Source organism: Pteronotus mesoamericanus, unplaced genomic scaffold, assembly GCF_021234165.1.
Source record: "Pteronotus mesoamericanus isolate MK-2021 breed Mesoamerican mustached bat unplaced genomic scaffold, CSHL_Meso_final scaffold_54, whole genome shotgun sequence".
NCBI classification, from domain to species: domain Eukaryota; kingdom Metazoa; phylum Chordata; class Mammalia; order Chiroptera; family Mormoopidae; genus Pteronotus; species Pteronotus mesoamericanus.
Genome location: NW_026555321.1, coordinates 36870581 through 36891065, shown reverse-complemented (window position 1 = coordinate 36891065; position 20485 = coordinate 36870581). Strand labels below are relative to the sequence as shown.

The 20485-nt window shown below is 37.0% G+C and overlaps 1 protein-coding gene across 13 annotated transcripts in view; it reads left to right on the top strand.

The window, feature by feature from the left end:
* Positions 1-20485, top strand: part of PBRM1 (polybromo 1) — a 135850-nt gene that overhangs the window by 79249 nt on the left and 36116 nt on the right. For all 13 annotated transcript variants that reach the window (XM_054595639.1, XM_054595637.1, XM_054595638.1 and 10 more), the window contains 4 exons: positions 3802-4013; positions 16728-16913; positions 17739-17896; positions 18536-18799. In XM_054595639.1, coding sequence (XP_054451614.1) covers positions 3802-4013; positions 16728-16913; positions 17739-17896; positions 18536-18799 — 820 coding nt within the window. The remainder of the gene's footprint in view (positions 1-3801; positions 4014-16727; positions 16914-17738; positions 17897-18535; positions 18800-20485) is intronic.

The window sequence follows — 20485 nt, the reverse complement described above, 5'->3', positions numbered from 1 at the left end:
AACTTAAAGTACAGCCTTTTACAACACTTTTTTTTTAAGGATAAAGTTTATAGTTAGAAATAGTAATATGATTTTCCTTTAAAGGTTGAGTTCAAGCATACTTTAAATAAAATAGTTCTAAGGTATTGATCTTTTGAGATTAAACTGATTTAAATTTGGTCACCATTTCAGGTACCTAAAATGACTTTTTTATCTCAAATTTCTCATTTTAAGTGCCTTTTGCAGACATTAAATGCTCTAAAAGAAGCAATCAAGTTTAAATTTTTATCAAGTTTAAATTCCCTTTTAATTTAGATTTTTGTATATCTTTGCCACATAGGAATAGTATACTTGACTGATAAAACAATTTCAGTTCAGCAATTTGTGCTCTTGGAGTCACTTAGGGAAATATAAAGAGTCCCACAATTAGTAAGTTTGGTGGCTCATTTTGTTCCCCACTGTAGAGGGCTAGGACTGAGTCACCAAGATACCAGTCACGGAGCACAGCCATGGATGATAAGGCTTGAGGTCTGTGCTCTAAAAGCTTGAAGTCTGACAATTGGGATAGGACCTATGCTTAGGGAAAAATAATTTCAGGCATGAGATAACACATAGAAACTTGATATTTAGTAAAGATTGTGAAGGAAGGCACTCCGCACTAGAGTTCTAAAAAGGATTGAGGCATCAGGAAAAATGGAGGCATGGGTGGGATTCATGTAAAACGGGTGGTATGAGTAAAGGCATAGGGTTTGGAAATGAATATAGTGTGTTCAAGGGACAGACTGGAGAGTGACACATTTAGGAAATGGTCTCTTTATTCTTCAACAGTGGGAATAGAAATAAAAAGGGTGGTGGACATCTTGTAGTCAAAATCTGCCTTCATTTATTATTTTCATTTATTCAACAAATGTTTATTGTGTGGCTCTCAATTATGAGTATTATCTGGATGCATGAGATACACCAGTGGACGAAACCGACAAACCCTGCTTCATGGAACTTAGACTTCTGACTTCTGTTCTTCTCGGTTTACTTAAAGACTCTAAGTCTGAACTTACTTCCTGCCCCATCCCCATTACATCTTGGTATTAGCTCTGTGAATCTTCCAAAGTACATTTGTCTCTTAGATAATTAACAACTTTATTTTTTATAGGTATTATGATTATTTTAAGAATTCAACGGATTTGTTTCCCTTGGCAATGAGCCTTTTTCATTCTGCCATTGTTGACATAACTGGTGTTTGCTTTTGAAGAGAGAGTCTAAAATTTATTCATAGGAAATAATGATCAGTTTCACTCTCATGCTCATAGCTTTGTGACAAAACGTAAGGGAAGCCGTTCTTTTTGAATGAATATCTTACACAAGAACTAGGAATAACCCATGCTGCTGAGCTAGAGATGCATCAGTTGGAATAAATGATAACCATGCCTTTATTTATTATATTGACAGTGGATGTCCCAAAAATACTAAGTACATGAATCACAGTACATTTTCACGTTGATCTCTAATAGTGCTCATGCTTCTTCACAACTTAACCCTACCCACCACTGCTACCCAACGTCACCTAAGGCTTCATCACCTGAAATAGAAGAGATCTAAACAGCAAGGCATAGAAAAGTTCACTCAGGTGACAGTGATTTTTCTATCAGCAGTATTCAGTAATAGCACAGTGCTGACTCCTATCAGTTGGTCCCCAACTTTCCTAATGCGCTGACAGTATTCCTGGATTAAGTGCCCTGACTCCCTTGCAGGTAAGGGGAAGCATCTGACAACAAGAACAAGGGAAGCACTAATAGTTTCTCCAATAATCTTAATTATATTCTTCTACTGGATGTCTGACTTATATGTAAGGATTAGCCACCAATTAAGGGGGGTAAGAGTTATTTCTTTTTCCATCTTTTTTGTTCTTGCACACGCAGGGAACACCTCGTCTCTTAAATGAACAAATCCTTCATATTACTTTGTTTAAACAAAACAGAAAGGATGTATGTCAGATGTTTAATGGTTCTGTAAGGAATGTCCATTACTGAACCATATGACATAATGGAATTATAAATCTGCCCTCCTTTTTTTTTCATTGTAACCTTGATCACCAAAGGTGTTTATACTTTTAATTTTATACATAAAACTATAAGCTATTATAAAATGAGTTTTAATTTCTAGTGAACAGTCTTAAGATATTTCTATTCAGAAAACAGGCATCACAATAGTGTTATAGAAGTTTCTTCCCATGGCCCATTTTATTTTTATTGCTTACCTACAAGTATTAGCATTTCTGTAACCTGCAAAGATTTGTAAAACCTTTCCAGAAATATCCACTTGGGTTGTTATTGGCAGTAACTTTAGATTTTCTTGCCAGTTCACCTTTTATGATGAAGAGAAGCATTCTGGAGGCTTCATCAAAGTCTGATGCTCTAGTGGTGGGTGTCAGCAGGTTGCTGACTGGGCTTGCTATACTTGCTACACCCCCTGACAAGAATGTCTATGTAACAGCTGCTGAGACTTTGTCTGTGGTTACCTTTGTGAATAATTTTTCAGACCCTGGTATTCTTAGTTAATCGAATTATATTTAAACCTTCTTGAGACCACAGTGGATTGATTGAATTAGTAATAAAATTTCTACCAGTCCAAATTATGAAGTTATTTTGCCTAGTACTCTCGTTTTTAAAAAAAAAAAGAAAAGCTAAATTTTCTGTATGACATAATTTTTTTTCCGTATCTCTCTATGTTGCCTCAGATGGTTCCCCAGAGTTATGAGGTTATTTCTGGGAAACTAAAATGAATACTAACCTGTAACCATTATAGGATCCCTCATGACTTGGCAGTTTAGGTCAAATAGTCAAAGTCCTACCAGCCTAGACAACCATGATATACAAGTCCAAAAAGAAGAAAAGGGACATTGCCTAAATCTTTTGTTAATACTTTATATCAGGTGTCTCCAACCCTGGGGCTATGGACTGTACAGGTCCATGGCCTGTTAGGAGCCAGGGGTGAGACCGGGGAGTCGGGGGTGGGTAGTGAGCGAAACTTCACTTGAATTACCACCTCAGCTCCACCTACCCCTGCCCCCACCTCCGCCTTCCCAGCCCATGGAAAAATTATCTCCCATGAACCCATTCCTTGGTGCCAGAAAGGTTGGGGACCACTCCTTTATATAATGTGTTGGTCCCTCACTTAAGAGAAAGTCAAAATTAATCCAAAGATTAGATGCAGGTAAGTGTTGCAATTGGTATGGAGCCTTAGTATAGTCCTTGATTCTGGGAGCCCCCTTCTCTTGCCAAAATCAACTGTTTCTCCCCTGGAAACTGTATGAGGCCTTTCTTTTTACATGAACTATAGAAGAAGCAAACCTTCATGAAAACAAAATTGGTGGGCATGAGGCTTACCAAGGAAAAATGACTCTTCAGATTCTGCTCTAACGAATTTGAAAGAGATACCCTTCTTAGAACTGTGCAGAAGTAACATTATATCAATTAACATTAAAGAAGCATTCAATAGCTTTTAAAATGTAATTGAGGTGTTTAAAAGAAGCATCTTGTGCCCTGACCAGTGTGACTCAGGTGCTTGGGCATCATCTTGCAAAGTGAAAGGTCACAGGTTCAGTTCCCCGTCATGGCACGTGCCTAGGCTGCAAGTTCAGTCCCTGGTTGGGGCGTGCATGAGAGGCAACTAATTGATGTTTCTCTCTTGCAGCAATGCTTCTCTCCTCCTCTTTCTCACTTTCTTCCCCTCTAAAAATAAATGAATAAGTATATAAATAGATTTTTTTAATTTTCAAAAAAGAAACAGCTTGTGTGTCAATAAATACTCTTGACGTTGTTATAGGACAGATTCTGAAATATATGAAGATGCGGTAGAACTTCAGCAGTTTTTTATTAAAATTCGTGATGAACTCTGCAAAAATGGTGAGATCCTTCTTTCACCGGCACTCAGCTACACAACAAAACATTTACATAATGATGTGGAAAAAGAGAAAAAGGAAAAATTACCAAAAGAAATAGAAGAAGATAAACTAAAACGAGAAGAAGAAAAAAGAGGTTGGTTTCTTTTCATTTTACTAAATATGAAGAAATATACTCTTTTCTAGCTTGTCTTATAATTAACTGTGGAGAAGAATCTTGTTTGTATAAATAAGGACTCGTGTTGATGCTTTTGAAATAGACATGGTAAGATGTAAATGTTTTTTGTCATTATCAGTTTGGTCATCAGACTGGAAAATATTGAAAGTTACATATAACACAGGAGTTATCCTAATATTTCAGGGGCAGAGTCAATTAATTCACAAGTGTGGGAGATTAATACTATTGGTAGATAAGAACATAAGGAGCCCAGCTGGGGCTAGAAACCATTCTCAGCTGTGAGTGCATCAAAGTTCTGCCCTATTGTTCAGCAGAATGGCTCTCCTTATACAGACTCCACTTATCTGTTATACAGACAAGTAGATGATATTTTGGCTGAACCTGATAACTAGAAGGAAATTTTTTTAAATTTTAAATTGCATCAGCCTAAAAATAATACTTTTGAGTCACTTGTCAGAAGTTAAAAATATTTTGACAGTGGGAACTTTAATTAGAAATTTGGTCATTTCTAATAAAGTTTATATTCTAAGAGTTATACTAGTCTTTAGCATCAAATCTGCTCTTAGGGTTCTCTTTCCCTTAAGCCAAAAAAAAAAAAAAGGACGGTTGATTTGAAGCAAATTTTCTTAAGCAGTGGAATATGCAAAAGAGAAGAGAAAGGAACCTGGTTGGTGAGAATAATAATTTTACCAGCATAGGGCTAGTTACAAAAACCAGCAGCTTTGCCGACAGAGGAAATGTATTCATTTAGGATGGTGATGGGGAGGATGAGGAAGGTCTCTGTCTTTGCCAGTGAAAAGTGATTGATGCAGAAATGAATGGAATAAACCTGCAGCTTTACTAGCCTGAGGTGAGAGTGAGGTTGAAGAGTATCCTGAAACTTAGCTGTAGAAAGGGTGAGATAAGCTCTCCATAAAGTCTTAAGTGACTGGAAAACTATATATGTGCAAGGGAGATACGAGAACTAGATGAAACGCAAAATTCAAGGGATACTTGAAAGTGGCTTATAACTTTGAATGCATTCCCCAAGCCACATAAAATCAGTCATCAGACAGTGATTTCTTATAGGTTTGAAGTACTTGAGTACAGTCGTCATCTAAATCATTTGTTGACCCTTAGCTATGCAGACTTAAGGGCAGCCCTTCTTGTCATGTGGCTTAGTATATTTACAATGGGAGTCTCAAAGGAGAGAAAAGAAAGAGAGGGGGCGATAAGCATTTGAACACATAATGGCTGAAAACATCTCAAATTTGATGAAAAGCATTAACCTTCAGCTCCAAAAACACCAAGTAAGAAAACACAAAGAGAACCACATCTAGATATATTATAGTCAAATTGCTGAAAAAGAAAATCTTGAAAACAGCAAAAAAACTCATGTCTAAGAAAACAATAATAATGTAGTAATGGCTCACAAACAGTAGTAGAGGCCAGAAAACAATAAAATGATAGAGTGCTGAAAGGGAAAAAAACTGATGTAAGAATTTTATATCCAGCAAAACTGTTCTTCAGAAATGAAACTGAAATAACACGTTTCCAGATAAACAAAAACTGAGAGAATTCACTGCTGGCAGATCTTCCCTATAAGAAATAATAAAGGAATAGCTTTGGGCTAAAAGAAAATGCTACCAGATGGTAACATGAATCCATAAGAAATACTAAAGAGTATTGGAAATGCTAAACATGTGGGTAAATAAATATAAAAGGCTGTGTGTGCATTTTTCCACTTATTTTCTTATAAAGATATTATATAAAGGAATAATTATAATACTATAGTTATCTTTATGACATTACAGCAGGGCCTCAAATAACAATTTTGTTCAATGTCATTTCATTATAATGTTGATAAGAAGTAGGAACTTAATTCTTGTATCTATCAATTAGCCTTATAGTGTGCCACAGGGGGGCGACGTGTTGCAGGGAATGGTGGCGGGGGCGCTCTTGGATTTGAGGGTTACTTTCCAGAGCCAGCTGAGGAAGGAGCGGGGCTCTGAATCCCACAGAGCCCATCCCAGGGTTGTCACGGATGGGGGGAATAAGCACAAGTCATCACAAACACTTCTCTGTTTGCCAGGAGAGGGGACATGGTGGCTCTTCCCTCTTAGTAAGGAAGGCCCCAAACACCCGTGTCCAAAGGCTTTTTTGAGAACCATATGCACAGGGGTATATAGCAAAGCTCATAAATCAATGTCAAAAGGTTATGTTTACAGAAAACAGAGAACATAGATAACAATTGGAGGAACACAAGAGACCTGCCTCAGGTCAGGGTCTATGAATAATGTAAATCTCCTTCCCAGTATGAGCCGATTATCATCACTTTTGAGGGAAGAACAAAGCATACTTAGAGGAACTTAATTCTAGGCCTGTTTGTCCCTGAGAGCCTGATCCAGTTTAGGGCTGTACCTGCCTTTGGGAACGTGTCAAGCCGGAGCCAGGCGGGCGGTGCAGAGCCACCGAGAGATAAGAAGACTTCTTTCAGAAAGAATGAGGACTCCAGCCCTGTCCAAGCCGAGCCAAGGGGTGCGGGCCTTTTTGCCCTTTCTCTGTGTACCCCAAGTCCTTGTCTCACTGCCCATACCGGCCAATGTCTAGCTTAGGTTTCCCTTCTCTTGAGAGAACTTACCCATCATCAACAACCGACCATCACAGGGCCAAGCAGGGTGATGTGAAGGAGACAGGGGCTGTGCCCCTGCCAGGGGGACAGGTTTCGTCTCCTCAGTGGCCTGTTTTCCCAAGGCCTCCTTGATTAGCTCCAGCCTTGGAGCCCTCTTGACTGTCGGTGAGGCTACAGTCCCTGAAACCAGGCGGGGTGTTTCCTAACAATAGTGAAAAATTCTTATACGTCATTTTGTTTAAAGTTGCTATCAACAATGCTGAGGACTTAATGATGTGACAGTAACAGCAAAAAGAAATGGAGCTATATTGGAGCCAAGTTTCAGTATTTAACTGTCAGTATTAACCTGAAGTAGATGGTAATAAGTTAAAGATGCATATTGTAATGTCACTAAAAAGTATAAGCAAGGAAAGTTAACACAGGAAATAAAATGATGCTCCAGAAATGTTTGCTTAACACAAATGAAGGCAGTAAAGGAAGAAAAGAAGATCAAAAAGACAAAAGATATATTAAAACTAATAGCAAAATGGCAGGCATGAATTCAATCATATCAGTAATTACCTTACATATTGTGAATAGGCTAAAAATGCCAGTCAAAATGCATAGACTGTCAGACCAAATTTTAAAAAATCCAACTATATATTGCTCATAAGAGAAACGTTTTTAAAAGATTTTATTTATTTATTTATTTATTAGAAAGAGGGGGAGGATGGGAGAAAGAGGGAGAGAAACATCAATGTGCGAGAGAGACCTCTCTAATACCCCAACTGGGGACTTGGCCCACAACCCACACGCTTGTGCCCTCTCTGGGAATTGAACCAGCCACCTTTCGGTTCACAAGCTGGCACTCAATACACTGAGCCACAGCAGCGAGGGTGAGAATCAGTTTTGTTTTGTTTTTTTTAATTAATTAATTTATTTTTCCAAATACATTTGTCTCTGCCTTCCTCCCACCACTTTCCCCTACCCCCTCCTCCCTCTCCCTCCCTCAATCCTTCCCCACTTTTGTTTTGTCCATGAGTCCTTGCTATATGTTCCTTGACTTGCCCCTTCCCTTCCTTTCAAAGACACTAAAAGGTTGAAAGGAAAAGGAGGGGAAAAATATACCATGAAAATAGTAACTATAGTGAATTGGAGTGACTATATTGATACACAAATAGACTTCAAGAGAAGAGATATTACTAGAGATGAAGAGGGACATTTCATAATGTTAAAAGGGTCAAGACATTTGGGAGCATACAATATTTATGTGTATATACACACCAGTGGATCCCCAAAATACATGAAGCAAAAGCTGACAGAGTTGAAGAGAGAAATAGTTCAACAATTATAGTCTCAGTACTCCTTTCTCAGCAGTTGATAATACCAGCTAGCTAAAAAATCAGCAAAAAAATACAGAAGATTAAATAGCATTACTATAGACTGAATGTTTGTGTCCCCCAATTCCCCAGATTCATGGTATAGCCTAATCTCCAATATTATGGTATTTGGAGGTGTAACCTTTAAGAGATAATTAGGTTTGGATGTTGTCATGGGGAAAGAGTCACCATGATGGGCTTAGTGCCAGTATAAGGGGATGAAGAATAAGAAGACAGCTGTCTGTGAACCAGAAAGTAGGTTCTTAACACTTACCAAGTCTGCTGGCACCTTGATCTTGGATTTCCCAGACTCCGGATCTATAAGAAATGAATGTTTTTTTGTTTAAATCACTCAGTACATGGTAGATTTTTTATAGCAAACTGAGTTGACTAAAACAAGGACTATCAACCAGCTTGACCTGACTGACATGTAAAACACTACACCCAATGACTGCATTGTACACATTCTTGTCAAGTAACATGGACTGGTATTTAGGATGGATCATACGCAAGGTCATAACATAAGTTTCAAAAAATTGAAAAGGATTGAAATTATACCAGGTTTGTTCTCTGGGCACTGTTGGATTGGATTAGAAATCGGCAACAGAAAAAATCTGGAAAATCCCCATATATTTGGAAATTAAGCAGTATACTTCTAAATAACCCATGGATCAAAGAAGACATCACAAGGACAATTTTAAAATCTTGAAGTGAATGAAAATGAAAACATACTAAAATTTATGAGATATAGCTAAAGCAGTTCTTAGAAGAAAGTTTATAGGTTTAAACATGTGTATTAGAAAGAATAAAGATCTAAAATCTGTGTTTCCACCTCAAGAAGTTAGAAAATTAAGAGCAAATCAAACCTGAAATAGAGAAAATAATAAAGATAAAAGTGGAAATTAATGAAAGAAAAAACAAAATGCCATTGCCATAAAAGGTATGACATTTGGGACTGCCTGTGTTGTTTCTGCTGACAAAACTTTATATAGAAATTTGTTTAAATTTAGTTAACATAAAATTTAACACAGTTAAATTTAGTAAAAATACTGGCAATGCAGTAATAACAGCTATTCCTCGAATTATTCTAAGGCAGTTCACAAAACGTGGCCTCTTGGCATGCAGTATCAGCATCATCTGAGAACCTGTTAGAAACGCAGCTTCTCTGGTCCCACTCCAGATCTACCAATTCAGAAACTGAGGGCAGGACCCAGCAACCTAACTTTTAACAAGTCCTGTAGATGGTTCTGATGCACACTGAAGTCTGGGAATCACTGATGTAAGGCCTTGGGTGTAATGAGCAGAGGAGCAAGAACTTATAGTACCTGCCCTTCTTGGGGGATTAACAATGGTACTATCTGATATGGTGGTACATTGTAGAGAAAAGGTAGTACTAACATTTTAAAACACTATTGGTCACTGTCCTTGAATGATTCTTAGCTACCAGGAACTATTCTCAGTGATTTAATCTATGAAGAAGACCTAAGGTAGAAAAGTAGAGCCACATAAAAAATAAAGACCATAGGAGATTTTTACTCCTTTCCCAGCACTGTACGTGTTTTATGACTAGAGGAAAGGGAGCCATGCTGTAATAGAGCTGCTTTCTGAGGCTGCCAAGCATCCCTGTTAATAACTTTTTTTGCACTAACTCAGGGACTGTATGTCTTAACAATGTGACTAGAAGTAGATAAGAAGTGGTACTTTGCCACAGAATGTGAAGTCAGCACTGGAAGGACTGAGAAGGAAAAGCTGTGGAGGAAGGCTACTTTGAGGATTATTGTAACTACTTATTTCTAACCATAAGATAACTATGGTCAACTTCAGGTTGTCCTATGTCAGGTTACTTTATAAATATCAAAGGACAGCAAAACAGAAAATAGGATAGTGGTTGTGTATGTCAGTTTGTCCTCTCTGTCTTTAGCCATAGAGAAGGTTTCTCAATCAGTGGAATTGAGAAAAACTGAAAGATCTCACACACCCTGTTCTTCTAGTAAATTTCAGAACTAACTATTCATACAAGGGTAAGTAAGCAAAGATAAAACAAATAGATGGCTTGGCTGGTGTGTCTCAGTGGATTGATCATTGGCCTGCAAACTGAAAGGTCCCTGGTTCCATTCCCTGTCAGGGCACATGCCTGGGTTGCAGGCCAGGTCCCTAGTTGGGGATGTGTGAGGGGCAACTGATTGATGTTTCTCTCCCTCTCTTTCTCCCTCCCTTCCTCTGTCTCTCAAAATAAATAAATAAAATCTTTAAAAAAAAATATATAGAGAACTGACTTTCACTTAAACGTGGCATATGGTACACAAATGCCCCTTTCTTCCCAAAACATCTCTAAAATAATGGAAAAGTTTTTTTAAAACAAAAGACACAAACATAGCACACCTTGAGCACTCCCTGCCCTCACAAAAAAGTAAAGGAAAACAGTGGAAAAGGGGGAAATGGCAACCAAAATTTGAAAGCTAGAAAATGGATGGATAAGTTGCTAACACTGGCTTCAATGCCAGCACTGAATGAAGATCTTAAGCAGGGCATTTCCTGTCTAGAAGTGCACAGGGATTAGAATACCAGGTATTCCTGAAAATGGAGGTACATGTGCGGCTTAAAACAGAAGGATTAGTTGAAAGTATAACGTTCTGAAAGTTACTGGACTGCCAGATGACCTCCCACACCTTTCCTGTGACTATCCTAAAGAGTATAGACTTAAGGACAAAAAGGAATATCTAAGGGTGAGGTTACAGCTCTGAAGAGAGGGATAGTGAAATAATTTATACTAAATAGTGAGACCTTTTGGCCCTCTTAAACACAGCTAGTAGAATGCTGGCAGTCTTACAGTTCTAAGAACAGGAGGTTTGGATTTTTTTCTTTTTTCTTCTCTTAAATGGACCAGGCAATGGGGAAAAACTAAAGATAAAAACATCTGGAGGTCCCCAGTAAAATCCATCAGTCAGCCAACTCTATACATGCATAGAGAGTTTGTCATCAGCTTTTTTAGCACTTCACTTTAACGTAGGAGCAGGTACTTATTTAAATAGGACCAAAATTAAGGAAAATCTCTAAGATGTAAAATAGAGAACAAAACAAAAAGAATAACTGAACTTGGAGGAGACAAAAATTGAAAGCAGAGAAAATGTAAAAACAAACAGAAAAAAAACCCTAAACTAAAATTTAGACCTTCAGAGAAATTGACAAGCTACTGCATCCATGTAAAAAAAACAAGAACAGAAAGCCATTAAAAAATGAACGTTCACAGAAGAGAAAGTTTCTTGGAAATTAAAAACATGACAAACTCACTAAATGAGAGAAAATATTCACAAATTATCTATCTGATGTGTCTAATACCCAGAATATATAAAGGACTTCCACAATAACAAAGCAACACAATTTAAAAGTGAGCTAAAGATTTGAATAGACATATCCCCAAAGTAATTTTACAAATTGCCATAAGTACATGAAAGAAAAACGCTCAATGTCATTTATCATTAGGGTAATACAAATCAAAACTACAATGAGATGTCACTTCATACCTTTAAGATGGTTGTCATCAAAAAGCAAAAGGGAAAATAAGTTTGGAACCCTCTTACATTGCTGATAGGAATGCAAAGTGGTGCAACCACTGTGGAAAACAGTTTGGCAATTCCTTTTAAAAGCTAAACATGGAATTATCACATCATCCATTAGTTACACTCCTAGGCGTATATCCAGAAGAACTGAAAGCAGGGACCCAGATACTTGTACACCAATATTCATAACAGCATTATTTACAATAGCCAAAAGGCAGAAGCAACTCAAGGGTCAACAGACACATGAACACATAAGCCAAATGTGATACATACATACAGTAGAATATTATTCGGCCATCCAGAGTAATGAATTGTGCCCTGGCTGGTGTGGCTTAGGTGGTTGGGCATCGTCCCACAAACCAAAAGGCCACTGGTTCCATTCCATGTCAGGGCACATGCTTGGGTTGTGGGTTTGGTCCCCAGTCACTGCATACAGAAGGCAATTGATACTTCTCTGTCACATTGATGTTTCTCTTTCTCCCTCCCTTCCCTTCTCTTTAAAAATAAAAAAAAATATATGAAAAATAAATAAAGTATTGAATTTGTGACACAGGCTACAACACAGATGAACCTTGAAAAAAGCATGCTAAATGAAATAAGCCAGACATAAAAGGACAAATATTGTATGATTCCACTTACACACCTAAAATAGCAAATTCATAGAGACAAAGTAGATTATAGAGGTACCAGGGCTGAAGGGAGGAGAAATAAGGAGTTACTACTAAATGGTTACAGTGTTTCTGCTTGAAGAAAAAATTTTAGAATAGTGGTTATAATAGGACAACATTGTGAATATGATTAATTCCACTGAATTATACATTTAGAGATGGTCCAAATATGGCAAATTTCACTTGATATATATTTTACCAAAATTTTAAAGAATAAATAATATTACCAAAAACCATTGAATTGTACATTTTAAATAAGTAGAATATGTAATGTGTGAATTATATCTCAATAAAGCTATTAAGATACGATAGCAGAGGGGTATGGGGTAAAGATTGATGTTTTTAATGGTACAAACCTGCAAACAAGTAGTGAATGAGCTGTGGAGGTCTAATGCACAGTATAATTAATAGAGACAACAATATTGTACTTTAATTATATAATGTGATAAATATTGCTACAACTGCAACAAATGTATGAAAGTAACACTCTGTACACCTTAAATTTACACATTATGTGTCAAATCTATTCAATTAAAAATGGGGTTTTTTAAAAGAGATTTTATTTATTTTTCAAGGGAGAGGAAGGGAGGGAGAAGGAGGGAAAGATGTGCAAGACATGTCAATCAGCTGCCTCTCTCACACCCCCAAGTGGGGACCTGGCCCACAAACCAGGTATGCTCCCTGACTGGGTATCGAACCAAACCTCGGGCTGGCCAAACCCTTGGGGGCCACAGGCTGGCACCCAATCCACTGAGCCTCACCAGTCAGGACTTAAATAATGTTTTCAAAACTTCCAGCCAAGATAGAGGTGTAGGTAGATATGCTTTGCTTCCTCGCACAACCAAAAGAAGGATACAACCAATTTAAAAACAAAAAACAACCAGACCTGCCTGAAAATTAGACTGCATGTCAGCCCAACAACCAAGGAGTTCAAGAAAAAACATTCATCCAGGCTGTTACAAGGGGTGGAGACAGGCAGCTGGGCAGAGAGGATGTGACCAGGAGGTCAAGGCAGTGGCTGCCAACCAGGTGGTCACACATGGGTGGTCCCACAATCACATGTGGATATACCGAGAGGAACAGCTAGGGAAAGAGACAGACCACACAACCCAGGGTTCCAGCACAGGGAAATAAAACCTCAAAACCTCTGGCTGTAAAAACCTGTGGGGCTGTGGTCATGGGAGAGAAACTCCGTCTCACAGGAGAGTCTGTTGGAGTGACCCTCCGGGTTCTAGAATGTACACAAACCTTCCCACCCAAGAATCAGCACCAGAATGGCACAATTCACTTGTGGATAGTGAAGGAAGTGACTGAAAGCAGCCCACGAGACGAGCAAGCAGCAGTGCTCCCTCTCTGACCCCTCCCCCACATACAGCACCACAACCCAGAGAAGTGGGTTGTCCCGCCTTGGTGAATACCTAAGTCTCCACCCCTTGCAACATAACAAGTACACTGAAGCAAAGAAATACGGCCCAAATGAACAAACAGTTCAAAACTCCAGAAAAAGAACTAAGTGGCGAGGAGATAGACAACCTATCTGATGCAGAGTTCAAAACACTGGGTTATCAGAATGCTCACAGAAATGATTGAGTATGGCCACAAAATAAAGGAAGAAGTGAAGGCTATACAAAGTGAAATAAATAAAAATACACAGGGAACCAATAGTGAAGGGAAGGAAACAAGGACTCAAATCTTAACAATTTTGAACAAAAGGAAGAAGTAAACTTTCAGCCAGAACAGAATGAAGAAACAAGAATTCAAAAAAATGAGAGGCTTAGGAACCTCTGGGACAACTTCAGATGTTCCAACATCTGAATCATAGGCATGCCAGAAGAAAAAGAGGAAAAGCAAGAAATTGAAAAGTAATTTGAAAAAAATAATGAAGAAAAACTTCCCCGATCTGGAGAAGGAAACAGACATACAAGTCCAGGAAGCACAGAAAGTCCCAAAGAAATTGGACTCAAGGAAGAACACATCAAGACACATCATAATTCAATTATCCAAGATTAAAGATGAGAGAATCTTAAAAGCAGCAAGAGACAACGAGACAGTTACCTACAAAGGAGTTCCCATAAGACTAGCAGCCGATTTCTCAAAAGAAAACTTACAGGCAAGAAGGGGCTGAAAAAAGTATTTAAAGTCTTGAAAGGCAAGGACCAACATGCAAGATTACTCTATCCAGCAAAGCTATCTTTTAGAGTGGAAAGGCAGATAAAGTGTTTCTCAGACAAGGTAAAGTTAAAGAAGTTCATCCTCACCAAGCCCTTGTTATATGAAATGTTAAAGGGACTTACCTAAGAAAAAGAAGATCAAAAACTATAAACAGTAAAATGACAAAAACCTCACAACTATCAACAACTGAAACTAAAAAACAAAACTAAGCAAACAATTAGAACAAGAATAGAATCACAGAAATGGAGAGCACATAGAGGGTTATCAGTGGGGAGAGGGAAGGAAAGAATGGGGGAAAGGTACAGGGTATAAGAAGCATCATTGGTATGCACAAAATAGACAAGGGCAGGTTAAGAATAGTATAGGAAATGGAGAAGCCAAAGAACTCATATGTATGACCCATGCACATTAACTAAGTGGCGGTGGGGGGGAATGCTGGGTGGACAGTGGGTGGAGGGGAGAGGAGGATAAAGGGGAGGGAAAAAATGGGACACCTGTTGTAGCATAATCAATAAAACATACTTAAAATATAATGTTGAGGGAAAACAATGTTTTCAATGATAGCAAAAAGGAAATGTTTAGAGAAGGATTAGAAGATAAAGTTGAAGGCTTTCCGAAGGAATAGAACAACAACAAATGGAAATAAAGAAAAAGATAATTAAAAGATCGGCCCAGGAGGCCCAGAATCCAAATAACTGCAGGACACATTTGTACTAAGTTTTCTGCCCCCTATACACGTAATAAGGGGTCCCCTTTCCTCCACTTTCCAATATCATTTTCTCTGATTTTTTCCTGGGCCTTCAGCTGCAAAGTTGTTTATGTCCATTTCTCTGCCAACAGTTTATTTAAGGCATCCTAGGCTAAACTTTCTATCATGCTTCTCATAATTCTTTCAGTCTGTGCTTATTACCCAATTCCAAAATCACTTCCATATTTTTTAGATATTTGTTGCAATAAGATTCCTCTACCCAGATACCCAAAACATTCATTTAAATGTCATCAGCTCAGAAGTCCCAAATCTCATTATTTAAATTATATATAAGTGAGGCTCTGAGTGTGATCCATCCTGGGACCCAATTCCTCTCTATTTATGGACTTAAGAAACAAACAACAACAACAAAAAAAACCACAACAAGTTCTCTACTTCTACAATATAGTGATGGGACATCCATAGGTTAGGAGAGACAGTCCCATTCAAAAGAGAGAGGTGGTAGGAAAAAAGAGTCATCAATTCCAAGCAATTTTAAAATCCAGCCAGGCAGACTTCAAGGTTTCAAGGTTAGGTTTCAAGGCCTGGAAAATAGCCACCTGCAGCTCAGTACTCTGCCATCTGAGAAATCCTTTTTCATGAAAGATAGCATGTGTTCACAGCTGAGTTGTTTTATCAGCTTGTTTTCCTGTCTCTAGAATTTGGGGGGTTTAATAGCCGTCTTTAATTTTGTACTCTCTGTTCCCTTTTAGCTCAGTTAACAGTATTACTGCTGACATAAAATTCTCAAGAATTTTGTGACTATGCCGCATATGTCACAGGGATTTAGTTGATTAATCAACAACTAGATAACATTCTCCTCCAAAATTGAAAGCTTTGACAAAAGTATAAGGATCTGGTATACCAGTGTTAGGGAATGGAAAAACTACCTCTTTTAGCCAAACAGTGAGGAATTTCGGTATAGGCTTTTAGGGGTCAATTTATAGTACGCATTTTTAAAAAAACATTTTAAATGCTTATTTCCAGCTGTTCCACTTATGAAAAATTATCCTAAGAAAGTAGTCAAAAGATATGAGCAGAGCTTTATTCTCAGAGGAAATGTTCATGATATATTGTGTATGTGTATGTAGTTTATTGTGTATTGCATAATATACATTTTCCATATTTCCTCAATTCTAAGGGTCCATTAATTGTACCATATCCATGTAATAACTGCTAGGGAAAATAACTTCAAAGGCATTAAAATGAAGACGAAGTACATAGGAGATTATCTCCAGGAATACATGATTTACAAGTGACCTATTTATACTTTCCTGTATCATCCATAATGACTACATTGAATATGTATTATTATGATAATCATTTTTATTTTGTAGACCCTTTATTTAATGTATTTACTTAAATTAATGGCAGTCGTAATTCAAGAAGACAGCTTCCAGTAAAGGCTATTGGGAATGTGGATATCATACTATTTGTTTTTAGTCTTGCCTTTGAATGTCTAGAAAAGAATTAAATGTGTTAGTATGTATTGTTTGAATGCTCCATATGATTCCAACATTCCTTTAATGAGAACCTCTTTGTCTTTTTACCTAAGAGGCTGAAAAGAGTGAAGATTCTTCAGGTGCTGCAGGCCTTTCAGGCTTACATCGCACATACAGCCAGGACTGCAGCTTTAAGAACAGCATGTACCATGTAGGAGATTATGTCTATGTAGAGCCCGCGGAAGCCAACCTACAACCTCATATAGTCTGTATTGAGAGACTGTGGGAAGATTCTGCTGGTAAGTTCATTTTAAATTGAAGGGTAGATTTGTGAGATGTGATTGCTGTATTCCTTGGTCCTCAGGGAAGAAAATTGTAATTCAGACCTTTTACGTCTTCTAACAGTAGTTCTGCAATGTATAAAATACAGTAAAGCATCGATTATATTAAAAACATAGGATCTAGCACTGTGAAGCAATGGCACAGTCGAGTCAAAAGAAATGTAATTTCTTGAAGTCTAGTTGATACTTATTCATTCAATATTTATTAAAAACACACCATGAGCCAAACTCTGTAGGTAGCAGAGAGTCAGAAGAACAAAAGACTCATATTTTGCCCCTGGCAAAACAACTCCAATAAAAATCACAAATAAAAGATTATCATAGGGAGACATGTGCCTTCGCTTAGAATTTGATTTCAAAAAGTCTTCCTAGAACAAGTGCCTTTAACTTGAGACATGGAAAATGAATAGGAATTAATGAAGCCCAAAGCAGGCAGAAATGTGATCCAGGCAATCCAATTTTTTCAGCCATTCATCATGTGAAATACTTTTGCATTCCTGACCCCAGCAGAGTAGAACAGGTCTCATCACCTTCCTTATTCTATGTATTACTTATCTTTTAATATGAGGGGAACAGTAGCATTTTTTAAGGCCTTATTACACTTCATTATTTTACAGTATTATTTCTTCTAAGATGATTATATTAAGGAACATGGCCCAAAAAGCACATTGGTAGGTTCAGACCATGGCAAAATGGATGAAGTTGCTCATTCTGCAAAGAATATGTGATTTCTGTTAATGGTAATTCTCTCTCTCTCTCTCTCTCTTTCTCTTTGTTTTTGAGGGGAAAAATGGTTGTATGGCTGTTGGTTTTATCGGCCAAATGAAACATTCCATTTGGCTACACGAAAATTCCTAGAAAAAGAAGTTTTTAAGAGTGACTATTACAATAAAGTTCCTGTTAGTAAAATTCTAGGAAAATGTGTGGTCATGTTTGTCAAGGTAAGAAATTCATTAGTCCCAAAAGTATAAATCATTCTGTGGGAATAAAATTTATAAGTACACAAAAAAATGATATTTATGAAATTGGGAGCTCTTTTTTAAACTGTTTGGAAAACTTTTTTTAAAGCTGTGTCTGTATTCTATAAATGAAGATTTAGGAAGAAATATACTTGAACATGAGGGTGAAAGACCATTTGCTGCCTGTGCTACGTAACAATATACAATCAACTTACATTTTTTTATTTTGCCAGAATAATTTTTAAGGCTTGACATTTTCTGAAAGAGCAGCATAACTTGCTAGTGTTTTCAGGTAATAAGTTGTACTTTTTGTGTATCTATCACATGTAGCACAGGAGCCCTGCCCATAGCTTTAAGGAACATTATAGCTATATGAAACACTAATATATTTTCAAAGGGCAATTGTTAGCCTAAATAAGTTAAATGGTATGTATTTGATAAAATTATTCTGAATCAAGGAAATAACTGCTATATCTCTAGCCATTTACTATTTGTTTGTAACTCTCAGGAGGTCTAAAAAGTTTTAACTTTTGATTGGTTTGTATTTATTTTTGGATGTTGTTGTTGTTTATTGATTTTCAGAAAAATCACCTAATTAATTTTATCATTATAATCCCCCAGGAATACTTTAAATTATGTCCAGAAAACTTTAGAGATGAAGATGTTTTTGTCTGTGAATCACGGTATTCTGCCAAAACCAAATCTTTTAAGAAAATTAAACTGTGGACCATGCCCATCAGTTCAGTTAGGTTTGTCCCTCGGGATGTGCCCTTGCCTGTGGTCCGAGTGGCCTCTGTATTTGCAAATGCAGATAAAGGGGATGATGAGAAGAACACAGACAACTCAGAAGACAGTCGGACTGAAGACAATTTTAACTTGGAAAAGGTATGTAGATAATAGCCAAACAGAAAAGAATTTTACATTTCAAAATAGACACTATAAAAGAATGGAACTATAAAGGAGAGACAAAAGTTAATACTTGGTCCTGACTGGTGAGGCTCAGTGGGTTACGCATGGTCCCGCAAACTGAAAGTTCTCTTGTTTGATTCTTGGTCAGAGCATGTGCCTGGCTTGCAGGCTAGGTCCCAGGTTGGGGGCATGCAAGAGGCAACCCATCGATGTTTCTCTTGTGCATTGATGTTTCTCCCTCTCTTTCTTCATTCCTTCCCCTCTCTCTAAAAATAAATAAATAAATAAAGAGCTTTTTTAAAAATGAAGAAATAAAAAGAAATCAATACTTAGGACAATAGAACAGTAGAATTTAAAAGTAAATCCAAGTGCTTACTCTGACAAGTCCAGTAAGAAAGCTGCCAACGATTCTAATAAAGAAAAAAAAGGGAATTAAGCTCAGACATTTAAAATGTGGAAGAAATTAAGGACTTCTATGTTTTTGTTAATAAATTTGGAAGCCTGAATAAAGTGAATAATTTTGTAGGATAATGTAAATTACTAAGGTTGAATCAAGAAGAGCTATAACACATAACATGACAAAATTTTTTAAGATGCCAAAGAGCTAACCCCAAAGAGCACTCAGATCAGACAATTTCATAGGTGGATTTTTTTTAACCCTTTAAGAGACCTATAATTATAATGTTTCAATTATTTCAGAGCATGGAGAACAAAGAAAACTTCCCAGTTTGTTTTACAAATCCAAAATAGTCTTGATTCCAAAGCCTGACAAAATAAAAAGCTATAGTTTAGTCTCACAAATATTGATGAGAAAAGAAAATACTTGGGGAGAAAAGTATTTTTACAAGTGAAATCTAACTAGTTGTTTAAGAACATGACCAAGTAGAGGAGAGTTCATTCTCAGAATGCAAGGATTGTTCAAAATTAGGAAAACTCACTAATTTTATTATAGTAATAGGTTAAAAGAGAAAGTATTTAATAAAGTACACTACTTAAGTTTCTAGATGCATATTTCCTCAAAGTGCTTTTTTAAGTATATTTAATCTTTATTGTATTTTTTCCCATTATCCTGTAGTTCCCTTATATTCTCCACCCCCCAGCAAACACCATACTGCTGTCCATGTCCATGAGTCCTTTTTCCTTTTTGCCACCCCCTAACCTCTCCCTACCACTAGCAAAGAAATTTTTAAAAGATTATTTTTGTGCCTAAAGCCTAAAAAAAAGAAATTCTCTTTTAAGTAATACACATGAGAAAGGAGCTTGCTGTATCATTACCTATGTTTTTCTGAAAGTAACCAAAGTAGTTAGACAAACAAAAGTAGTGAAAATATTGACAGAGGCAAGATTTTTTTTTGCAGATAATAGAAAATCTATATGTCAGTAGCTTTTTTATATAAACATAATTCATAAGCCTTTTGAAGGGAAAATGAAAACTGAATATACTTCAGCTGTTAGAAAATTACATGGGAGAAAATATCTAATTCACATTAACAACAAAATAGATTAAGAAAAATAAATAAAGAAAACAATAACCTTAAGAAAAAGAAAAAGAAATAACCTTAAAGAAATAAATAGAACCTGTGAGAAGAGAAACAGTCAGTCTACTGAAGGACATAAAAGACTTGAATAAATTATTTTTGGAATGGACAAGATTATTCTGAC